General features: G+C 43.3%; 1 protein-coding gene across 1 annotated transcript in view; it reads left to right on the top strand.

Moving 5' to 3' along the window:
* The window catches only part of ncam2 (neural cell adhesion molecule 2), a 189199-nt gene that overhangs the window by 155686 nt on the left and 13269 nt on the right, over window positions 1-20244 (top strand). The window contains exons 9-16 of the mRNA XM_079296703.1: window positions 382-532; window positions 2237-2424; window positions 2752-2848; window positions 3846-4019; window positions 6176-6295; window positions 7228-7349; window positions 8703-8877; window positions 18863-19067. Of these exons, the coding sequence (XP_079152829.1) occupies window positions 382-532; window positions 2237-2424; window positions 2752-2848; window positions 3846-4019; window positions 6176-6295; window positions 7228-7349; window positions 8703-8877; window positions 18863-19067 (1232 nt within the window). The remainder of the gene's footprint in view (window positions 1-381; window positions 533-2236; window positions 2425-2751; window positions 2849-3845; window positions 4020-6175; window positions 6296-7227; window positions 7350-8702; window positions 8878-18862; window positions 19068-20244) is intronic.

A 20244-nucleotide genomic window follows, 5' to 3' on the forward strand; every position in this document is an offset into this window, starting at 1 on the left:
TTGGCGACAGAGCCGGCTTTTCTGGAGTCCTTCTGTGTGATGTTTGCTTTGTGTTCCCCTCTTCATAACTCTGCTTTACACAATCACAAGTACATATGTGGCAAACATAATATCGCAAATAAATCGCCGTATTATACCGAATAACTATAATCTTCTGTCTGCTTCTCTCCTTTGTGCGACAAATATTGTGTTTTAGTCATCAACCAAACCACTCATTAAGGGCAATAAGTGAGTGGAAATGATAGGGATGTAAATGACAACTTGTCACTGAAGGCTTTCCACAAATAAACCAAACAGCTAGAATGTCTGGCCTTCTCTTGCGTGACAGCTGAACAGAGGAACATGACAATAAGCTGCATACGGGTGTGTTTGCATCCTCAGAGTCCGGACGGACGCTTCGAAGTCCGCGGACGCCACGGCAAGTCGGTGTTGACCATCAGCGGCGTGAGGCTCACGGACCTGGGTCGATTTGACTGCGAGGCCCTGAGCAGGATCGGAGGTCATCGGAAGAGCATGTTCCTCGACATTGAGTGTGAGTATGTTTAACGCCCGATCCGTGTTTAGAGGTGCTGCACACTCGCACAGGTGTTTACAATTATTCCTGCTAATTAGCTGGCACGCTCTGTCCTGAGCAGAGGTCTGATCAGCCAACGAAAGTGAAAACACTTGTGCGGCTGCACATTTCACAATCTGATGTTCCTGATAGGAAAAATAAAAAAAAAATGTAAGGAAGGGAAGTCGTATTTTTTTTGTACATTTCTCGACTTCAATCTTAGAAATCCTTAAATTTCTTTCTCTTCCCAGGCTTCGTAATTGTATTTTATTATTTTAGCTGCAACAGCAGCGCGTTCCCTACTGTCGGCTTACATATCATTTACAGAATAAAAAAAAAAGATTTGTTACGCACATTGCAGCATTGGTTTACAGCACAGGAAACAACATTTTTAAGTGCAGTGAGTAGATGTCGGTGCTTATGATTTATTACAAGGTGAAATGTTCAAGCAGTTAGATGTGTAACATTGTCGTTGGGCAAAACAAATAAGACTGTTACTCTTGGGGCCCAGGTGGCCTGACATAACCCCCACAACTCCTCCACACGCATTTAAGCAGTCAAAACACGTGCGCCCCTGCAGTCTTGTTCGGAGTTCAGAAGTTCACCGTGCTTAGTTCTAATAATTATTTTCACACTGTGGCTGTTTCCCCCCCCCCCCCCCCCCTCACAACACACACAGCCTTCAGAAGGGGTTAATCACCGAGGGGATATCATGCGTCGTCTTTTGTTTTTCCCCTGCTGACAGCTCCCCGACTTCCCCATGAGCGCACCCATTCCTCAGCACTGGTTGTTGGCGGTTATTTGGGGCCGGCTATCACCTGCTTAATGAGCTCTGAAGTAAAGATCTCCATTTTGGCCTCGGAATTATTAGGCTTATTATGAGAGCGGCTCTGTTGCCTGAAGGAGACCAATGGAAAGTGCATTTTTTTTTGGCAGCATTAGTTCCACCTTGAAGCTCAGAGGAACAACAAGAGAGAGGGCAGACAAACAGATCTCCTCAGAGGGACAGTGAGGTTATAACAAATAAATAAATACTGCATCTTTGTTTTCACGGGGAAAACTATTTACTCCCCCTCTGGCTGAGCTGACTCGAAGGTTCATGGATTCCCCGTTTTGCATAGTTGTTGAAAAGTTGACATTTCCGAAAAGGTTTAATGAAATTGTCGTGGAGAAAAAAAAAGACTGGCATGCATTCACACTCTCCAACACCGAAGCAGAGCTGCTGTCATAGCTGACAACTTGCTCGCGGACTCGACTCCCTCTCTGCAGGAAGACAGACTTTGAGCCGTTGCCACCAAACTAATGAACTCATTTACTAAGTCAGTGCAGGCTGCAGGGGGATAACGCGTCCTCTGCTGTGACAGGGAGCCAGGCATCGATCTCTTTCATGGAATCCTGCAAGCGAACATTGCAGAGGACGTTTGAGAAGCGTACATGAAATGCTTGTTTCTTCTCTCTTTGAGGAATTTGTTGGTTCAGCCTCAGCAAGTCATTTTATGTCTTTGATCATGCAGCACAGCTTCACCTTTGATTTGAGTTTTTAATTGGCTGCCACACATTCCTGGCACACTACTTCTCCTACTTTTTTTTAGCAATTTATGTCTTGGTTGAGCGCAAAAGAAACGCTGATTTACCATCGAAACAAGGCAAGTGTGAGAGATAATATCTCTGTTTTTGGGACAGATATACCAAAGATCCTGACCAACCAGACCATCTACTACTCGTGGGAGGGGAACCCAGTGAACATAAGCTGTGAAGTGATGTCCAACCCTCCTGCCACCATGCTGTGGAAGAGAGAGCGCCTTACCATCTCTGTGGAGGGAACCGCCAACACGCGGGTGTACAGCGCCGACGGCAAGTCTGTGCTGGAGGTGGGTACAAGTCCAGAACTGTAAATAACCTTTTAGTGCCGAAATCAGGATTCTGTCACGGTGTTAGCTGGAGGCAAAACAAAGGAAAGACAACAGTTTTCACACAACACAGTCATTGGACCCATCGCTGTTGTGAGAATGTGAATAGGTGCAGCTTTAAATGTGATTTTTCACTTCTGTGAGCATCACAAAAGAAATCAATTCCCCTCCATTGTGCAGGGATGGAAACAATAACTCTAAACCTGGCAGATTAATATCCAAACTGCTTGCACGCTTCGACATTATCAAGAGAGATAAGTAAGAAAAATGTCTTTTTCCTGGTTGTAGGTGACTCCAATGTCCGACAGGGACTTTGGCCGCTACAACTGCACAGCCAGGAACAACATCGGCGTTCGATACCAGGAGTTTATTTTGGCCCAGGCAGGTGAGTGTGCAGGATTGCCACTTTTGCGTGGCCCCTCTACCTGATCGAATGAGATTGGTGGCTTCATTTAAAGTGCAAGATGTGTGTGTGTGGTCAGGGATCCCACACCTTTTGAATCACTGCTCTCACAATACCTCCAACTGTTCAACCACTGTGTAACCCTCTACCTCTCTACGAATGGTAATAGCTTTATATGCAATTGTCAGGAAGATAAATTCCACGCCAACTTGCAACCCCTATTCCGCCTCGCCTAATCTCAAATAGTGCAGCTGATTTACCATACCCCTCGCTATTTACTGAAGTACCCACTAATTTACGGTAGCGCAGGCTAATACACAGTAGTGCAGTCCAATTATCTTTAGTGCAGATTGAATTGCTCTAGCTAAGGAGAAAGGTAGTGAGCAAAAAGGCTGACCTAATATGTAGTCTTGCAGGAAACAATGTGTTTTGAAAGTTGTTTTCACACTCACAATCTTGCAGAAATACACAGGGAAACACACACACACACACACACTCATGTAGTTGTAAGTTTGAGTCGGTTATCTCCAATGTAAACTGCAAGGACTCATCACTTCTTTACACGTAAACCTTAAGTAAAGCAACACTAGAAATGTCTGCACTGATGCGTTCAAAGTGATAAAATCACTAAAAAATAGCATGTGAGTTGGTTTGCAGCTAAAATAAGTCCTCCAGTTTCACCTCACCTCAAACTGACGGGAATTGTGTTGAATTGCTTTCATGGTTTGCAGGTATTACAGCCATTATGTCTATATTTAGTTAGATTTCTGGGATGACAGTGATGTAATAGGTCGAAGGCACACAGTGCAGCAGTGAAAGTGCCTTCATCTTCAGTTAGAAAATGCATTTATTGTTGTCATTGTCCAAATGTCAAGGCGTGTGTTTGGTTTGAAATAAAAACCTCTCAAAGTAGCAACGCATTTCAAACGTAATATCTGAAATAATTCAAATGCTGCGACCCATGTCATTGTTTTTCCAGATGTTCCGTCAAATCCATACTCGCTGCGTCTCTCAGCCATTTCTCAGCGCCTGACGACCGTCACCTTCACGAAGCCCGACTCGCATGGCGGCGTACCCATCAGCTACTTCCTGGTCCAGTACAAGGAGGTCGGCTCACAGGAATGGACGGACGTCATGTCCCACAACATCCAGAGTGAGTGGGGGGGGTCATGTTCATTGTATAACCTAAAGGCCTTTGCAGGTGAATATTTCTTTTTCTCAGTGACCCTTGAACATAAACATGAAGAAATAGTCCCTGTCAAATTATAATTTAAAACTTCAAACAGTTCAAAAGATCCCCTCAAACCTCCGCTTCACTTACCAGGGAGGTCATGCCTCAACATGCCAGATTAGCATCCCATCAGATGGAACGACACCAATCACACGCAATCTGCCATGCGACCCGTCAACGCCTAAGCCCTGAGAGGTTGCCGGGTCTTGATGGACCTTGAACGCCTCATGGGGAGAGTGCCAGAACCCGACGTAGCTGAAAGAGCGGGCGCCTCCTCTTCTTATGCTTTACGACTCCAAATTGATTTCCGAGCCCGCTGTTGGAGAGTACACCATGAGGTGATGACTGGATGGCTGGAAAATGGAAGGTAGAGGACTAACAGTTGTGTGATGAGCAGTACAGACAAGCCTGAAGGCCTTATCACCAATATCCCTCATTTCAGAGTCGATTACAATATGTAGATGCAGTGAGGCAAATACTGAACCACAGGTAGCACTTTAACAGTAAAGAAGAAAAAAGGGAGAAAATCGAGCAGAACTGGATGAACAAAGTTTACTGCCTGTTTATTTTAATCTGGCTCGTTATTCACGATTTTAAATGGAATATTGGAATAGTGACTAATTACAAAGCAGTAAGTGGCATCACATAATCATAGAAGCCACTTCAGATACCCTCAGCACAAGATCATTACACAATATAATGAGATGCCTGAACTTGTTTCATTTGAATGCTTTTGCCCAAATTGAAATGCCTGCTTATAGCCTGGTAAGTAACCGAGCACCGCTGCAAATTGCAGAATTTGTTTTCAGTTCCAGGACTGAAGAACTGCAAAAGCACCTATTACCATTCAAGTATTTAATTTGTACAGACTGACAAAAACAACAACTTTTACTCAAGCGCATTACACTGCCGGCTCTCTGCTGCCGCTGTGAGTACTGAAGGTTATGTAAATAGACTCGAGGGACTGCAGAGTTTTAATGCGGTGCCATAATGAGAATTCCTGTTTTCGTCAATAATCAATAAGAGTCACAGTATGAATGTAATAGAATACGCTGTTTTACTATGGTTCTTATAGTCTTAATCATAATGTGATGTAGATCTGTCCATCTATTCTTTGAATACATTTTCTTTTAAAACTTATTGCGAATAATAGAAATGGAGTGTTTACACTGTAAATGCTGTCTTCTATTGACATCCTAATGTTATACTCATACTATTCACTATTAGCCTACAGCAACAGGAAAAGAGAGAAAAACAAACGGCAGATCTTTCATCATAATGTTTCCTTTTGCATTTTCAAATCCAGATGAAATACTCCAATATGCATCTCTCAGAAAAGAGAAAAAGGTCCGGTTGTACATTTAGCGTAACTTTGAAGTACAGAACACGGTCATAAGTAAGTAAGTAAGTAGTCCATACAAATGAGTTTCTCCAAATGTAGGCCAATGAAAAAAAAAGAGACTGTAGCCAGTGACACATATTTAATAAAAGACTTTGTTATGACTGTCTGTCTATCGATCTCCTCCGCTCTGTTTCAGTACCTTGGACAGCGCCGCACCTACACACAACAGCAACAACCAGCGCTATCTGTCTGAGAATAACTCATAGCAAATAAAGTTGATGCAGGATGAATAATGTGGGATTACTTGTCCTTATCTAATGGCCTTTTTTGGGTTATGAATATACAATCAAAAATTGGGTAAAGAAGTGTCCCAATGCTGATTTAGACGTCGCTTACCATTGCAACGATGTGCAACGATGTGGATACTTAAACCTTACGTGATTGTTGAACCTTGTCGAATGGTCCACCATTCCAGTTCATCCAAATGGTGTTGGATGTGTTTGAGGTCGGACCGCATTGAACTGGGACACGCATTTCTTTATCGACCTGCCTTTGTTGTGTATTGTGGAGCGAGTTGGAGGTGCTAGTCCTCACGAACTCCTGCAGATCGTCTTCTAACCTCAGCATTCTGGCTGTTTATTCTTGTTCATTTTTCTAACGATGCACTCTGCCATCTACGTGATTGATGGTCGCCACGTTTCCAGGTGACATGACCTGTGGTCCTGTCTCTCTCCAGCGACCGTGATGCTGACGGGGCTGGAGCCCAACACGACGTACGAGGTTCGAGTGGCAGCTGTCAACGGAAAGGGTCAAGGAGAGTTCAGCCACACGGCGAGCTTCCAGACTATACCCATCCGTAAGTCCTCTGTTCTCCCCCCGCACGCAGCTCGTTTCCTGTCACATTCTTCATAATAAGAGCGTCTGAACTTGCTACGATGTGACCAGAAAGGGATCCTCAGAATATTCTAACAGCCACTTACATATGTCTCCGGTCATAATCACTTTTAATCATCTCTACAATGGCTTGATAGCATTTCGACTGGGCTCATTGTTAATTATTGGCACATCCCAGAACTTCACAAATGCTGATGATCAGCAGGATGTCGTATATTCTTTTCTGAAACTGGACGGTAAAGGCACATAAAACAGTTGTGAAAATTGATGAGGATTAATATGAGAGACATATTTGTGTCCTGACTTCATAAAATGAAATGCAAACACGCTGCAAAATATATTCAAAGTATATCAACGCCTGAGTGAAATGAGTCCGATTTGCCATCTTGTGAAACTCTGGCATGCTTGTATTTGAAATAGTTACAACCGTCTCATCTTTCAGTGATATGAATCCAGATTATTGGAGGTTGGAAAAGATCCTGTCAAATGTGTGTCTTGATGTAAAAGTGCTGCGTTAAAAATGATATACTGCAGGGGTTTTATGATGAGCATTTCATTTATTCTGGCATTCTGGCACAGCAGGATTGCAGTAAATCTAGGCGAGGCCATAGAAGAGCATTTCCACCGTTAATATTATACAGCAGCTACTGAGAATGAATGTTAGAAAGAAGACCCAATTAGCAAAATACAGTGAATAATAAGAACCTCCAGTTATAGCCAGCCAGTGGGAGTTGCCTCGCAATATGAATTAAATTCAGCTTTAAACCTTCTCTCTCCTTGTACTGCATCCTGATCTCATATCTCACATTGCCACCTGCTCCTTGGGAACACACACACACAGAACAATCACACAAAGACATATTGTTTTGCATCTCCTCCTCGTGTTTCCCGCAGGAGAGCCGAGTCCGCCGGTGGTCCACGGGCAGAGAGGAATCGGCAAGACCTACAGGCTGGGGCTGATCAAGCAGGACGACGGAGGGATGCCCATCGTGGAGTATATCGTCAAGTACAAGACTGTGAGTATTTTAAACATGGCGACTACAATCAGGCCTGTTGCCACAATCCACCTTCATCGAGTCTGCATAACTCCCGAGACCAGTTTGAGTTGAGATGTTGCTTTGTAGACGTCCACAATCCTATTCAAGCTGTCGCACAATTTTCATATTCCCCAATATGTTCCATTGGGCAAAATGTTCCCCGACACTGAATAAAATAAGTCTGCCATTTACTGCAATAACAAAATGAGGACCATCCAACTTAGAGGATGGTTTTTCTTTCAGCTTGAAATGTGCAAACAGCTCCCAATGAGCTTTCGAGATAGACAATGTGACAATGTGGATCCATTGAGTTTAGCAAAAGTGAATGTTTTCCTTGAGAATCTCAATTAGTCTGTCCTTGTGTCACTTTTAATCCATGTTTTAAAAGAGTACACACAAGCTGTCAGAGTTCACTCATCCATTTCAGTATTTTGTGTGTAAAATCACAAACAGCAGCTTAAACATACAAGATAAGGCGAGCGACTGCAGGAAGCAGAATACATGGCACTCGCACAAAAACCCTCCACAGGACGAAGTGGATTTGATGCGTCCAAGCAGGCGTTTGTCCGTCTCATTGAGAAAAACGACAGCGAGTTTAAACAGTGTGGCTGCAGATGAAGACACGCTGTGGAAAAGAGGGTCAGGAGGTCTCAGCGAGGCTTTTGAAGGCCGAGCAGGAAGCCAGAGCTTTCACACCCCGGTAATCCTACGCCGTTGTCTGGCACCAGGAATCACACCACCGCTTCATCGTGGAGGGGCACGCATGAAGGATGGAAACAGATTAGACTTGTATATGCACACACACACACACACACACACACACACACACACAGACCCGTCGTAGTCACCTGGCAATCCAGACAAATGTTAAACACATACATGCCTTCTCTGTCCTCAAAATTGGGAGTGAATGGTGCCAAGGAGGCAAGAACGGTAAGCACACAGTAGATCTGGCTTTTGGCCGCACTCTTCAGTTTTTCAATCCTTTGTTTGCAATCGATGTCACGAGGAAGGACGGAAGGAAGGAAGGAATGACGTGAGGAAGGGGAGAAGGAGAAAAGGCTGAAGCCACAAAGCAACAGAAAGGTGTCCGAGAACTTGTGTGAACTTGATGAGAAACAGAGAGTTGCCTTTTTCTCTTAAGCTCTGATTGCAGTAACTCTCCGAATCCCCAGATGAACCCTAAAGGGTGTGTTGTTCATCGAATACAACACTTCCTCTGCTCTCCTCTGATGCTTGCCGACAAAGATGAAATGATTGTTCAAGTTGTAAGTTATTCAGCATTTATCTTACATGTCCCCCCTCTTTCCTTCACGTTTTCTGTCCTCTCAGGATAAAGAGGAACAGTGGATGACCAAGCTAGTGCCAGGAGCCAATGACTTTGCGATACTGCAGCCGCTGCAGTGGAACACAAGATATGAAGTGGAAATCACAGCGCGCAACATCAAGGGCCTGTCGGAGCCCACCTTCTATCAGTTCTTCATGCCACAGAAACCTGACATCACAGGTAAAAGCATGACAGAAAGCACACTTTGACTTGTAATTTGCCTTTTTAACACCTCCACTTCTCCTTTACTTGCCTACTTTCTGGCTGCTATTAGATGCCTTTTGAAAGCCCCCGGAGAGCATTTCTGAACTTGTTGTGTTAAGCGGTGTGTTGTTCGTGCCGCTGGAAAGAGCGATAGCATTTGGCGACAACAAAAGCAAAAAAGAGCAAGATGTACCCGTCGAGATAACGCGAGCCTCAAAGCGCAGCAGGCCTCATCGCCGCGTTGCCTTCTGGACAAATTGAGGCTGCTGACGGTGGACAAATCGATGCTTCTCCTGCATTGGCTTTCTCCCTTTGTGATTGTTGTGAATGCCGTTTGAATCCGAGAGACCAGAATGAAATGTTTTCCTTCAAAGTTGTTTGAAAAGCGGAAATGTATTTTTACGCTGCAAAACCACCAGTTACCTGCCGGGGTCAAGTCAAAGCGAACAAACCAACAACGAGACGAGACCGCTCGCTGTCTGAAAGCACCAAAATATATAAATATATATTAAAGCAACAGAGCTGTTCCCACTCATAGTCTCTAATATGATAGAAAACCCAAAACACTGCGTTTCTATGGTGTCCTTTTATCAGGCTTATTTTTTCAAACTTAAGGAAGCTTCCACATGAGGACATGTCCCAGAGGACATTATGCCATACATAGGCATTACTCCATGTGTAAAATCACTGGAATGCCCTTTTAATATTTCTATAGGACATGAAAGCTTGGAAGTGGATCTCGACTCTCCCATTAAGGCGTTCACAGTGTAAACGTCCGCACTTGGGATTCATTCACACCTGTTCAAATAAACACCGGGTTTCTCTCCAAAGAAACCCAAAGAGGCCGAGCATGACAACACCCTCAGGCTGTAGCGTTCTCCTTTATAACATCGTTCTCTTCTCTCGTCTTTACATAGCTTTTTGGCCACGAAGTCGACGGCGAGAGTTGAAATCTGTCGGAGCGGGTTTTTCAGAATCAACTTCTCGATGTCTCTCGCGGGACGCTGCAATTACTCCCTCTCCAAAGCGACGCCTCAAATCCAGCAGTCCCACCCCAGTTCACACTTTAATACCGGCAGTTTATGTTTGCAGCATTTTCATTTCGCGAAGGCGTCAATCTTAACACTTTCCAGCACCAAAAAAACAACGTCAGTTTGTTTATATAATCTTGGAGAAGTCGAGCAGGTTAAACGGAGAAAAATCACTCACATTTTCCGCCGAATCAAATTGGATATCGAGGAAGTCTGGTGACCTCAATCAAACAATACTCAATGTGAAATATGTGCCAATCCCAATCAGCGCCTGTCTTTTCTTTACCCTCTCATGCACTGTCAACACACTCAATAAAAGAAAACATGTCCACGCCACAAAGCTGCCTTCTATCTCTCGCCAACCAATTTCTCTTTTCAATTCTCTCTCTATGTATTATGCATCTGCAGGGTATTGAATTGCCACTTTTCTCTTTTTTTTTTTTCCGTCGTCCTAGTTTAGTTTGCGACAGGCTGGATAACCTCCCTCCCGTTCTGAAGAAGGCCATTGATTGCAACACTGCCCTTGGTTCCTTTTCAATTTACTCGTCTTCCTTTGTGCCTGTGTGTGTTTTTGTTTTGGTACCATGGCCATTATGATGGCACAGGAGCTTTGCCATTAAGCAACGTTTGCAACTGTAGTATCTATTACAACTGATGGCCAGAACATAAACCTTTGTTAACCTGTTGTGAGGAAGCTCAAGTGTTTTGTGTTCAAGAACATTGAGGATAGCATGAATAGAAAACCTTGAAAATGCACAGTGGTATAAAAAGTCTACCGTCTATTGATCGTAATCAAAAGAATCTAGTGAAGGACAAGTAGTAGAAGCTCTTACTGGAACAGAAGAAAAGCCAGGTAGACGAGTGCATCCATGGCAACCACCAACCTCTTTGATACCAGTTGTGGAAGATAAATTGTGCTTCTTTTCAGTATTGAGGTACTTGTACTTTATTTGAATACAAAACTTTATTTGTTTCATCCTCAGTCCTTTGTATTGTATTCATCTGACAGCTTGTCACGGGTTACTTTGCAGTTTCACAACGTGAACAAATGGAATATGCAGAGTGAACCATCCAGCAGCAGGATCTTCTCATGATATATCATGAGAAGATTTCATTCATTCATTAATTAATTCATTCATTTTAACCACATGCAAGGTGCCTTGATAAAAAGATCCCTCCTGTCCACCATCAGTTGTGTTGGAAGTAGCTAAAGCATCAATTTTGGCTTTTTGTTTCCTCCATTCTTTCAAATAATTGTAATCCATGATTATTTGAGTGTGTGTACATTTCATGTCGTCAACTTACGTTGTGGATGTTGTCCCTGTGGGTGTTTGATAGGGAAGATTCCTGTAAATAAAAATATTGTTCCAATTAGTACATTGTTGGGTAGAATTACATTATTAGATTACCAAATAAATATAATTGGAATCAGTTACAGTTACCAAAAAAAACATGCAATTAAATAACAGTTTCTTATCAAAATGTTGGTGATTACAAAGGGGTTACACACAAATGTACTCTTTTGATAAAAGGCTTAGGGTAGAATATATGTAGAAAAGAGCATTCATTATGGTCCCCCTTTCTAATCTTAAATCAAGTTATATTGAGGAACTTTAATACAAGTTTGATGGTATTCAATGTTGATCGGTGTTGTGAGGTTTATGTGAGGAATTTAAGTTTTAAAGTGCTCCTAATTATGGATATAACTTGAGACTTTTCAGAGACTTTGGGGGGGAAAGGAGATGTGAATCCAGGAGAGATTCAGACCTTCTCCTGACCATGGGGCGGACACTGTCTGTCGTGTGTTTCGTTTGTTTTGTTATTAACAGTGTTATTAACGGTTTGAAACAGTTTGTATCTGTTTTTATGCTTCTTGGATAATAAATCCATTTGATTTTTACTTTAACCTGCTGTAATAATGAAAAAACAAACAGCAAACAGTGAATATAGTTCCATATTTACGACGTTTTATATGAGACATTGAATGCGTTGAAATAACGTCTCCGTGTAGACCACATATGAACGGACAGCGGAATATGATTTTGGAGAAATACGTTTAAAGTAACCAAAATCGCGTCTCTTTCAACCTACAACTGAACAAACCATCAATGTTTTAAAACAAATTGGTGTTTTGTGACACGTTGACATTGTAACCGTAATTTAGCCGGTTCAAAAGACGGTTAAAATACGTCTTAGACGTTCAGACCCCATATCAACGCTTTTTCAACCAGAAATCAACGTTGAAATCCGGGTTGGTGCTCACTGGGTATAGTCACGGGGAGCTTCGCTTTTCACTCAATCGTGTTGCCTGTTTCAAGCTCTGCTTTTCAAGATGCCGTAACACTCATAATACTTCTTGCGGTGACAGTTTTACTCGGGTAAAAGACCGGAGTACTTCTCCTCCCTCCTCTCCTTCCAGTCTTGATTTAAACCGGCGTCATAGATTTTGTTGCAATAATTTCATCAAAGCACTTGAGGAAATAATGTGAAAGAGCGGAAACTTTTCCTGGAAGTGACGCCAGCAAATCAAATGGGAATTGACTTCTTTCATTGCTGTCCATGTCCATTAACTTTAATCATTTTCCCCCTCGACTTTTTAGAACCAACGTCATTATCATCTCGAGAGAAGTGTAATAAAAAAGATCCATGACAATCACCTCTGTTGTTCAGAGTGTTATCTTCATATAGCACTCATCTTCTGTCAAGCCAACTGAGGTTGTTATGATACTGAATACCTTTCACAGATCAAATATCTGATATTCACAGCTTCAGAAAGGAAAATATATAATAAGAGGTTAGAAATGCAATAAAGCATGATTAAAATGTTTACGTTGTTTTTATGAATCCACTTTATTCCAGATGAAAAAGCGTTGCGTCGTTGAATATAATCAGTTAAAGTGCCACTGCTGCTCCGAAACTGGCACAGCACAAACATCCGCTGCTCAAGTGCAACTGGAAATATTCTCCGATTAAAGCAGAAAATACGGACTGAAGATGACATAACTGGCGCCCACAGGGATTTGACATCATTTGAATCTGAGACCTACATTAGTTTGACTTATGTAAAGTAAAGACGTATCCTATAGCTTACCAGGGTAAAGGCTGCGGCACTCCGACAATGTGATACCCCAGCAGCGGGGGTGTTTACATGTTTGCTCACTCATTTATTCATTGAACAAAGGATTGTGTTTTCCGAGGGAGCGTATTTAACACCAGATAGTATCCTCCTCAGCTATGTAAATATTTGCTCATAAGCAAGACAAGCAGGCAGAGGGCTTCCTGCTGAGATGGAGACGATAACTGTGCAGGAAGTCTTTCAGAGGAAGACTCTTCAGTATGCCGACTGACTCGTGTCTGAGAAGTCTGCAGAGGTCGAGTAGTGACACCTTGTTGAGCGTGTGCTTTCTGTCAAGGCATTGTTAGGAGTCAACACTGTGCTGTTTGAATGAATGAATGAATGAATGAATTTTATTGATATCGCGCTTTTCACAGACAGTAGTATCACAAAGTGCTTAACAGAGCAGACATTTAAAAGCATATGTGTTCATGTGATCTCACTGAGAGCACAGCCTGAAGGACGAAGTGAAACAATGAAAAATAGATTCAAATATCACCAATAACTGGCTTCTCTCGGCTGCCGGCTCTTCTCTTCACTACATTATGAATCGAGTTAGGTGACAAAGAACGCAGTGTTTCTTTCTAATATTCTGTTTGAGTTTCTTTAGCAGCTCTAAAATCAGTTGATTACCTGGATGTGTTTGATGTGTTTTAATCGTTGAAATTAGGTTGATGTAGCACTGCGATGAACTTTGTAGTTAAGTGCTGTCCATGCATTCAAATCTGTGGCTTTAAGCTTGGGTTTCCACTCCAAAGATCAAGGTAGAGACGCTTTCATTACTCCTGAAATAAGTTGTAGCCTCGACAATTACAGAAGAGTGGTCCACGTTTCTTTGAAGTCTTTTTGGGGTTGATTGTGAAGGATGTGCAAATTCGTTGGTTCTTTGCATTTCTTCTTCGCTGGCGCTTGAGTGCACTTGAGTCACATCGAGGCTTCCTTCGTGGAAATGGACACAAGGAAGGACTCTCCTTCAAAACCAGCGAGGGTTTAATGATTATGTTTGACTCTGTGAGGGCCTCCTCAAACAAACTCTCCCTTCAACACTCCAAAGCACTTCGGAAGAATCTGCACTCTCATCCGCAAAGGATTATGTTTGTCCCCCAACAGATTAGCGCCCGCTACCTTCCCAATCAATGAGCGGCCGCGGGGGTCGTCATTAATCGAGGCGCCTCCTCTCCGATCCAATGGAGGGAGTCGATCACCGCTCGGGCCCAATGAGTTTGTATAGTCAAATTGAGATGTGTATGAATGACTTCAGGTGCCACACACGCAGTCGGATCTGCAGCAGTTGAGTAAAAGCGCTAATGGGCCGATATATCAACGAGTAATGAGGAGAAGTCAGTAAAAGGGTTAATAGAGCAGAGAAATAAGAATGAATGGCCACAGAGTTGGAGAGTTTTGTGAAAAGTCAAGTCGCACAAAAGAAATTGTCTATTTCCATGAGGCGCTGAGGAAAACACTGAGAACAGAGCAGATACCTTCTACTTGTCTTCCGAGGGGATGCATAAAATAGATCCCAGATGAATTGAGTGCAATATTGCCCTGTGAATTAATCCTCCATCAATGCCTTTACTGCAAGGCCGTGAGCACACCCAACTTCAGACTCGCTGCACTCACAATCATTCCCTTTAGAACAACAGCAGGTAGCATCAGACGACACCCTCGGGCAAGGGGAACTCACACAATAACCAGCGCTATGGTGCTGTACGTGGCAATTAAATATTAACAATTAGACTAATAATGATGATAATGAACTGGGGAAAAGTAACTCAGGCTGCACCACCATGTCAGAAACAATTGCATTGAGCATATTGTATGCAAACTGGGCAGCTGGATGGAAGCAATGCAACTTCAGATGCATTAAAAAAGACAATTTAAAAAATCTTTAATTACGGCAAAACAAGACAGTGTTGAATAATGTAGCATGCAAGTTAAAGCCCGTAACACTCAACACATAAATAACATAACATGCTTTGCACATGGAATTCTACCTATTTTTCCTTACTTGCTCATTTAAATTGAGAATCAAACCGGCCTTTGTTTTATTAGACAAAAAAGAAGGAAATCAGGAGGCTGGTGTTTACAGCGTGCAGCTTTGGCCCCTAAACGGCTGCAGGCAGTTCATCACTCTGACCTGTGGGTTTTCACAGCCACTGTCTCACACAGAAACGACCTTTTTACTTCTCTTTACTCTGTCACTGTAAATCCCCTGCAGCCTCATGCATGTTTGTCAGTAAATACAGGATATCTATCTATCTATCTCTCTCTCGCTCTCGCTCGCTCGCGCGCGCGCGCAAAACACGACTATATTCGTTGTATTTTACCTTTTTTTCATCAGTTTATTATGCACGTTTCTCTCTTCTGGTTTCTCTTGTTTTCCTCTCGTCTTCGTGTTTTTGCCAGTTGTTGGAAGGCACCTTGGCTGCTCACTTAAAAACAGTTTGACTCGTGGCCACACACTTGTCTGGCTGTGTTTAATCCCTGTTTATTAAATGTGAAAGTTAAGCCGCTTGTCGTGCCTTAAGTCCTTGTACAGAGATCTGAGCTGCTTCATGATGGAAGGCATCTTCTTTTTTTTTTTTCTTCAACTAAAAACATCAGGCTTCAACACCGAAGGGAGTCAAAAACAACATTGGAGAATTTTCTCCAAATACTTTAAATTCCTTATGCATTCACAAAGACACCATGGCCCCCGACAGGCGACTTTGGATTCTTCTTCTTCAGAAACAGAAGCACATTTTTTATTTTTTATGAAGAAATGCTGTTCCTGATTCTTCAAAAGAAGAAGAATTGTCTGTACAGGGATGTACTTGGTGCTTGGAACATATTTATTATTATTATTTCCCATCAGCCCCCAGATCATGGTGTATGTCTGTAATGCATTGTCTACTATACTGACAATAATTATCACCATGTCCATGTTGGTATAAACTGTTGAGGTGATCCTGCAGCCAGCCTTTGTATTTACATGGATTTCAGTATTAATCTGTTCTTTAAACGTGGGTGTCGTGTCGTGAAACGGCTGACAGGCGTATAACGTATCAATCCAACCTCAAACTGTCACGCTGCTGCTAAGCCCTTTGGAGTAATACTCCTTATCGGATGAAAGTCTGATGTTTATGGATTTCACTCTTTCAGGCTGAAGAGTTTTTGCTGCAGAAAAAAAAAAAAAAGACACTTTAATCAAATCTTTATCCGGCTCTCTTTAATACGTTTGCCATTCCCTCCAGTTTTCGATTTAGGAGTAAAACTTTTTTATGTTCACATTAATAGCTTCAGTATCACAGGAAGCACTGTATTTTTGAATGTTGTTTTTTGTATATGACACAAGAATTCTGACTAATATTATTATAAGTGCTGCATTATTGAGACAAGGGCTTTATGAGATGTAAAAATGTAAAGAGCGATATGAAAGCTTAAGGGCACTGCAGTCTTCTGATGAAGACGAGGGACGTGTGGCTGAAGGATTGGATTCGTATTCTTTGTCTGCTGGAGTACGTGAATGCTTCAGGGGAGCTGGAGACGGGTTGTTTACCGCCTCTGAATCTGTGGCTTCAGCAGCCAAATTAACTCAGAATAACTTTCAAGAGGTGAGATACAGAACTGGCCTGTGGCGCTGGGAAAATATTGATCCAGCCTGCAAGTTTCAAATCCCAGATCCACGGCTTTCACCAAAACGCAAAGTGTTTTAATTAGTTCCTTTTGCCGCAAGGTTCCCTCGCTCCCCGGCTTTCTGTTCGTCTCTCAGTGCTTTGACTCGCTGCCAGTCTCCGTTGTCTGCAGTCTCAGCTCTAAGTCAAGAACAAAGTCACTGACATGAGACTCATTTGGGTTTGTGACACGCGGTGACAACTGTCAATGTGGAGCACAGAGTCTTTGGGAATGTGTCGTTTTGGCTCACTGTAGCAGCGGGTTTTAATTTGAGGACTCTTCATTGCCGATGTTTCATTGAGAGTCCGATGTGCTGGATCAGACGGCATGAAACCATAGAAAACACCGAAATACTTGTGCCACTGTCCAAATGCTAAATGACGGATTTACATGTTTGTCGATTATAATCCTGAAGGGACACTCAACTGATTCTACACGTGAAGATCAAACACTTGGAATATCTCATGTGATGTGTTTTTAACACAAAGCTTTCATTGATAAACTGAGACATTGGACATTTCCTAGACAGATCCAGTCAAATGAAAGACTGTTGAGCTGCATTATGGGAGATGTAGGACCCAACGTTAATGGAGCTGGATCCATACAAGTGACTAAAAGTCAGGTTATCTCTGGCAAACTCTTCTAAATTGAATGGAAGTGCATTAAAGGAATGCTTCACCCTCTAAATGACCATCTGGATATCGGTAACTCCTCCTGTGTTACCTTCAGTTCTTGAGTTCATGTCTCCAAAGTAAACGAATAACCGTAAAACAGAGTCTTGACGAATTGAAGTAAATGATACAATATTCAGGCTTGACTGTAGGTGGGACAACATCTTCTGTATTCAGCTCACTGCTTTGCCACACTTTAGGGGTCTTTTCTTAACTGGGAGGTGTTAGACTTCACTGCCCCCGGCCGTCTCTGGCCACTTGCACCTTCATATCAATGTCTGATCCTCCTTTTAACTCACAGGCTACTGAACACCCATATAGGAGTCTTCTTCAGCAGCAAAGTTCATTCACACTCACTCTTGCGTCGCTGATTACTCCTGGCAAGGTCTGACCTCTAGCTGTCAGCAGCGATGCTACAGCGGATGCTCAGTTTGCTCAACCCCAGGATCACTTAAGGGCACGACTCCATTCAGCTGTGCCCACTGGGAGCCCCCTCTTTGCTGCACTGCCTTCAGTTTCTCATTACTTTCAATTGAATGCGGGCCTCTGCTGCTTGTTCCCGACCGAGCTGAGGGCTCAGTGCTGGCCGCTCCGAGAGAACGCATTTCAACTTTTCTTACTTCGCCTCCCACGTGAATCTGTTTAGTTGCTGCAAGCTACGGAATCAAGGGGGCGCCCAGTGGCCACTGAGCTGAAGCATCATGGTGACGCTGACGCTTGCTACTTTGAGCTGCAGTGTGGTACAATATACAGCTGAATAGTGCACACAACCTCTGCACCTGTGGAAACCAGAGGTGTTTACTCATGACGGAGAAGGAAGATGCAGGGTTCGAGGGTAAATACAGTGTTTTGTTCCGTAGTTTCAGGCCTCGAAAATGCTCATAATGTGGTTTTGTGAAAAGATGAAAGTTGGAAGCTGCAGAGCTTCTGATAATACAAACAAAGCACCAAGTAAAGCCTTTTCCACCTGTTTCAGTGCGCTGTAGATCTCCTGTAATCACTTATGTAAGTCTTGGAAACTTTCTTTCCATTGACTGCATATACAAAACGTCTGTAGGGCTGAAACGCCTTTGTGTTGGAGAAGATTTGCTGGATTCACGCAAATAATCAAGATGGTCCGCTGAGGATTGTGTGGAGTCCCGGCGTTGTGGATTAGGACTTATCGAGATGTTGGAAACCCTCCAACTGACTGCGGAGGATTTCATTGCCCTTCGAGTGGTTTTGAAAGTAACAACAGCAAACAGTTTTGTCGGGGTGAGTGAGCTCTCCCCCTCCATGTATGGATGTAGGGGGAGGCGAGGCTGGAGGTCAGGCGGCGTCTCTGCAGGCATCCAACCTGAGGTCACCTCCTTGAGTGAGACGTTGAACATCCACCAGCTCCACTCATGCCGCACTACACCTGACCCCCGACCTCTGTCTGCATCTTAGTATATGAACCAAACTTGCTAACCGTGTTTTCCCCTTGTCGTGTGTGTCATTGCTCTCGGCAGAATCCCTGTTCAGCGGCCTGGGGCTGGGGATGGTGGTGGGCCTGGGCCTGGGAGCGCTGCTGCTGCTCCTCGTGCTGGTGGACCTCAGCTTCTTCTTCCTGCGTCACTGCGGCGTGCTGATGTGCATCAAGCGCAGGCTGTGCAGCAGGAACACCACCACAAGCAGCAAGGGCAAAGATATAGAAGAGGGCAAGGCCGCCTACCTGTGAGTTTTGTGTTTCTTATGTTATTGTTATTCATTGTTTTAGAAAAGGAGACTTATTTGTACGATCTACTGTAGGTACACCAACAGACGCTCAACCACCTTTTCAACCACAGTATGTTTTTGATTGTCTTATTCACTAACATCAGTGCGTGTCATACATGTCTGTGCAGTGAGTTCACCTTGGGAGAGTCCCGCTTGCATGCATTGTGTGTACATTCATGACGTGCATGTATTTAATCTTAACTTCATGTGCTACCACGCTTCCTGTAAGTATCTCTGTATATTTGTGTGGTGACCCACAAACGTCTCATGCAAACTGCATGTCCAAGAAGAGCAAACGCATACTTTACCTTGTTCCTCTCTCTCATCAGGCAGCAATGCAATTTGAAAGCCAACCCCCATGAAACTCATCGTACAAAAGAGTTTCAGATTGAGACTCAGTGTTATTTAATGCAGGGTACAAGGCAAACCAAGGTTTTGCGAGATTGCGCCCACAGAGTCTGATCCATTGGCCTCAGGCGCTGCCATTTGTGTGTTAACATTGTCAGTGTGCCAGGCCAGTGTCTGGGATGCAGAGAGAGAGGGCACAGAGAAAGAGAAGAGGAGGAGGAAGGGGGTGCGTTTGACTTCTGCTGAGTCACTAAGCTCTTCGTGCTGGGTGGCTGCCTGCCTGCCCAGGCAGCATGAATGTGCCTCAGCTTTATATTAGAGCGGGTACCGTAGCAGCAACTCACGCAGGCATTTACAAGCTGCACGTTGCTACTTCAGCTTCTTCATGGCTGTGTTAGAGTTGGTAGTTTCACGCAGTCACATCACAAATACAAAGCAGACTCACAGACATACAGCACGGCGCTGACCGCCACATAACTTGCAGCAGAAGGGTGCAAAATGGTCAAAGGTAAAATATCTCAGTCTTATTTTTTTGTTTTATTATTCATTTGGTTGATGATTTTTCTCCAGCAGCGTTGTTGCTGAGATGCAGATAAATGCTGACTCATGCTTTAAGATGAGTTCACGGGCCATTTGGATGACGATTGACGTTCAAAGCATCGAGACAAAGTGCAAAACAAACACATTGTGAAAGATAAAATGATACTTTAAAAACTATAAAATAAAACATAAGAATTGAAGGGATACTCCAGAAATGTAGGATTGCACATAAACTAAGGCAAATGTA

The sequence above is a fragment of the Melanostigma gelatinosum genome, assembly GCF_949748355.1.
Source record: "Melanostigma gelatinosum genome assembly, chromosome: 24".
In the NCBI taxonomy this organism is placed as follows: Eukaryota; Metazoa; Chordata; class Actinopteri; order Perciformes; family Zoarcidae; genus Melanostigma; species Melanostigma gelatinosum.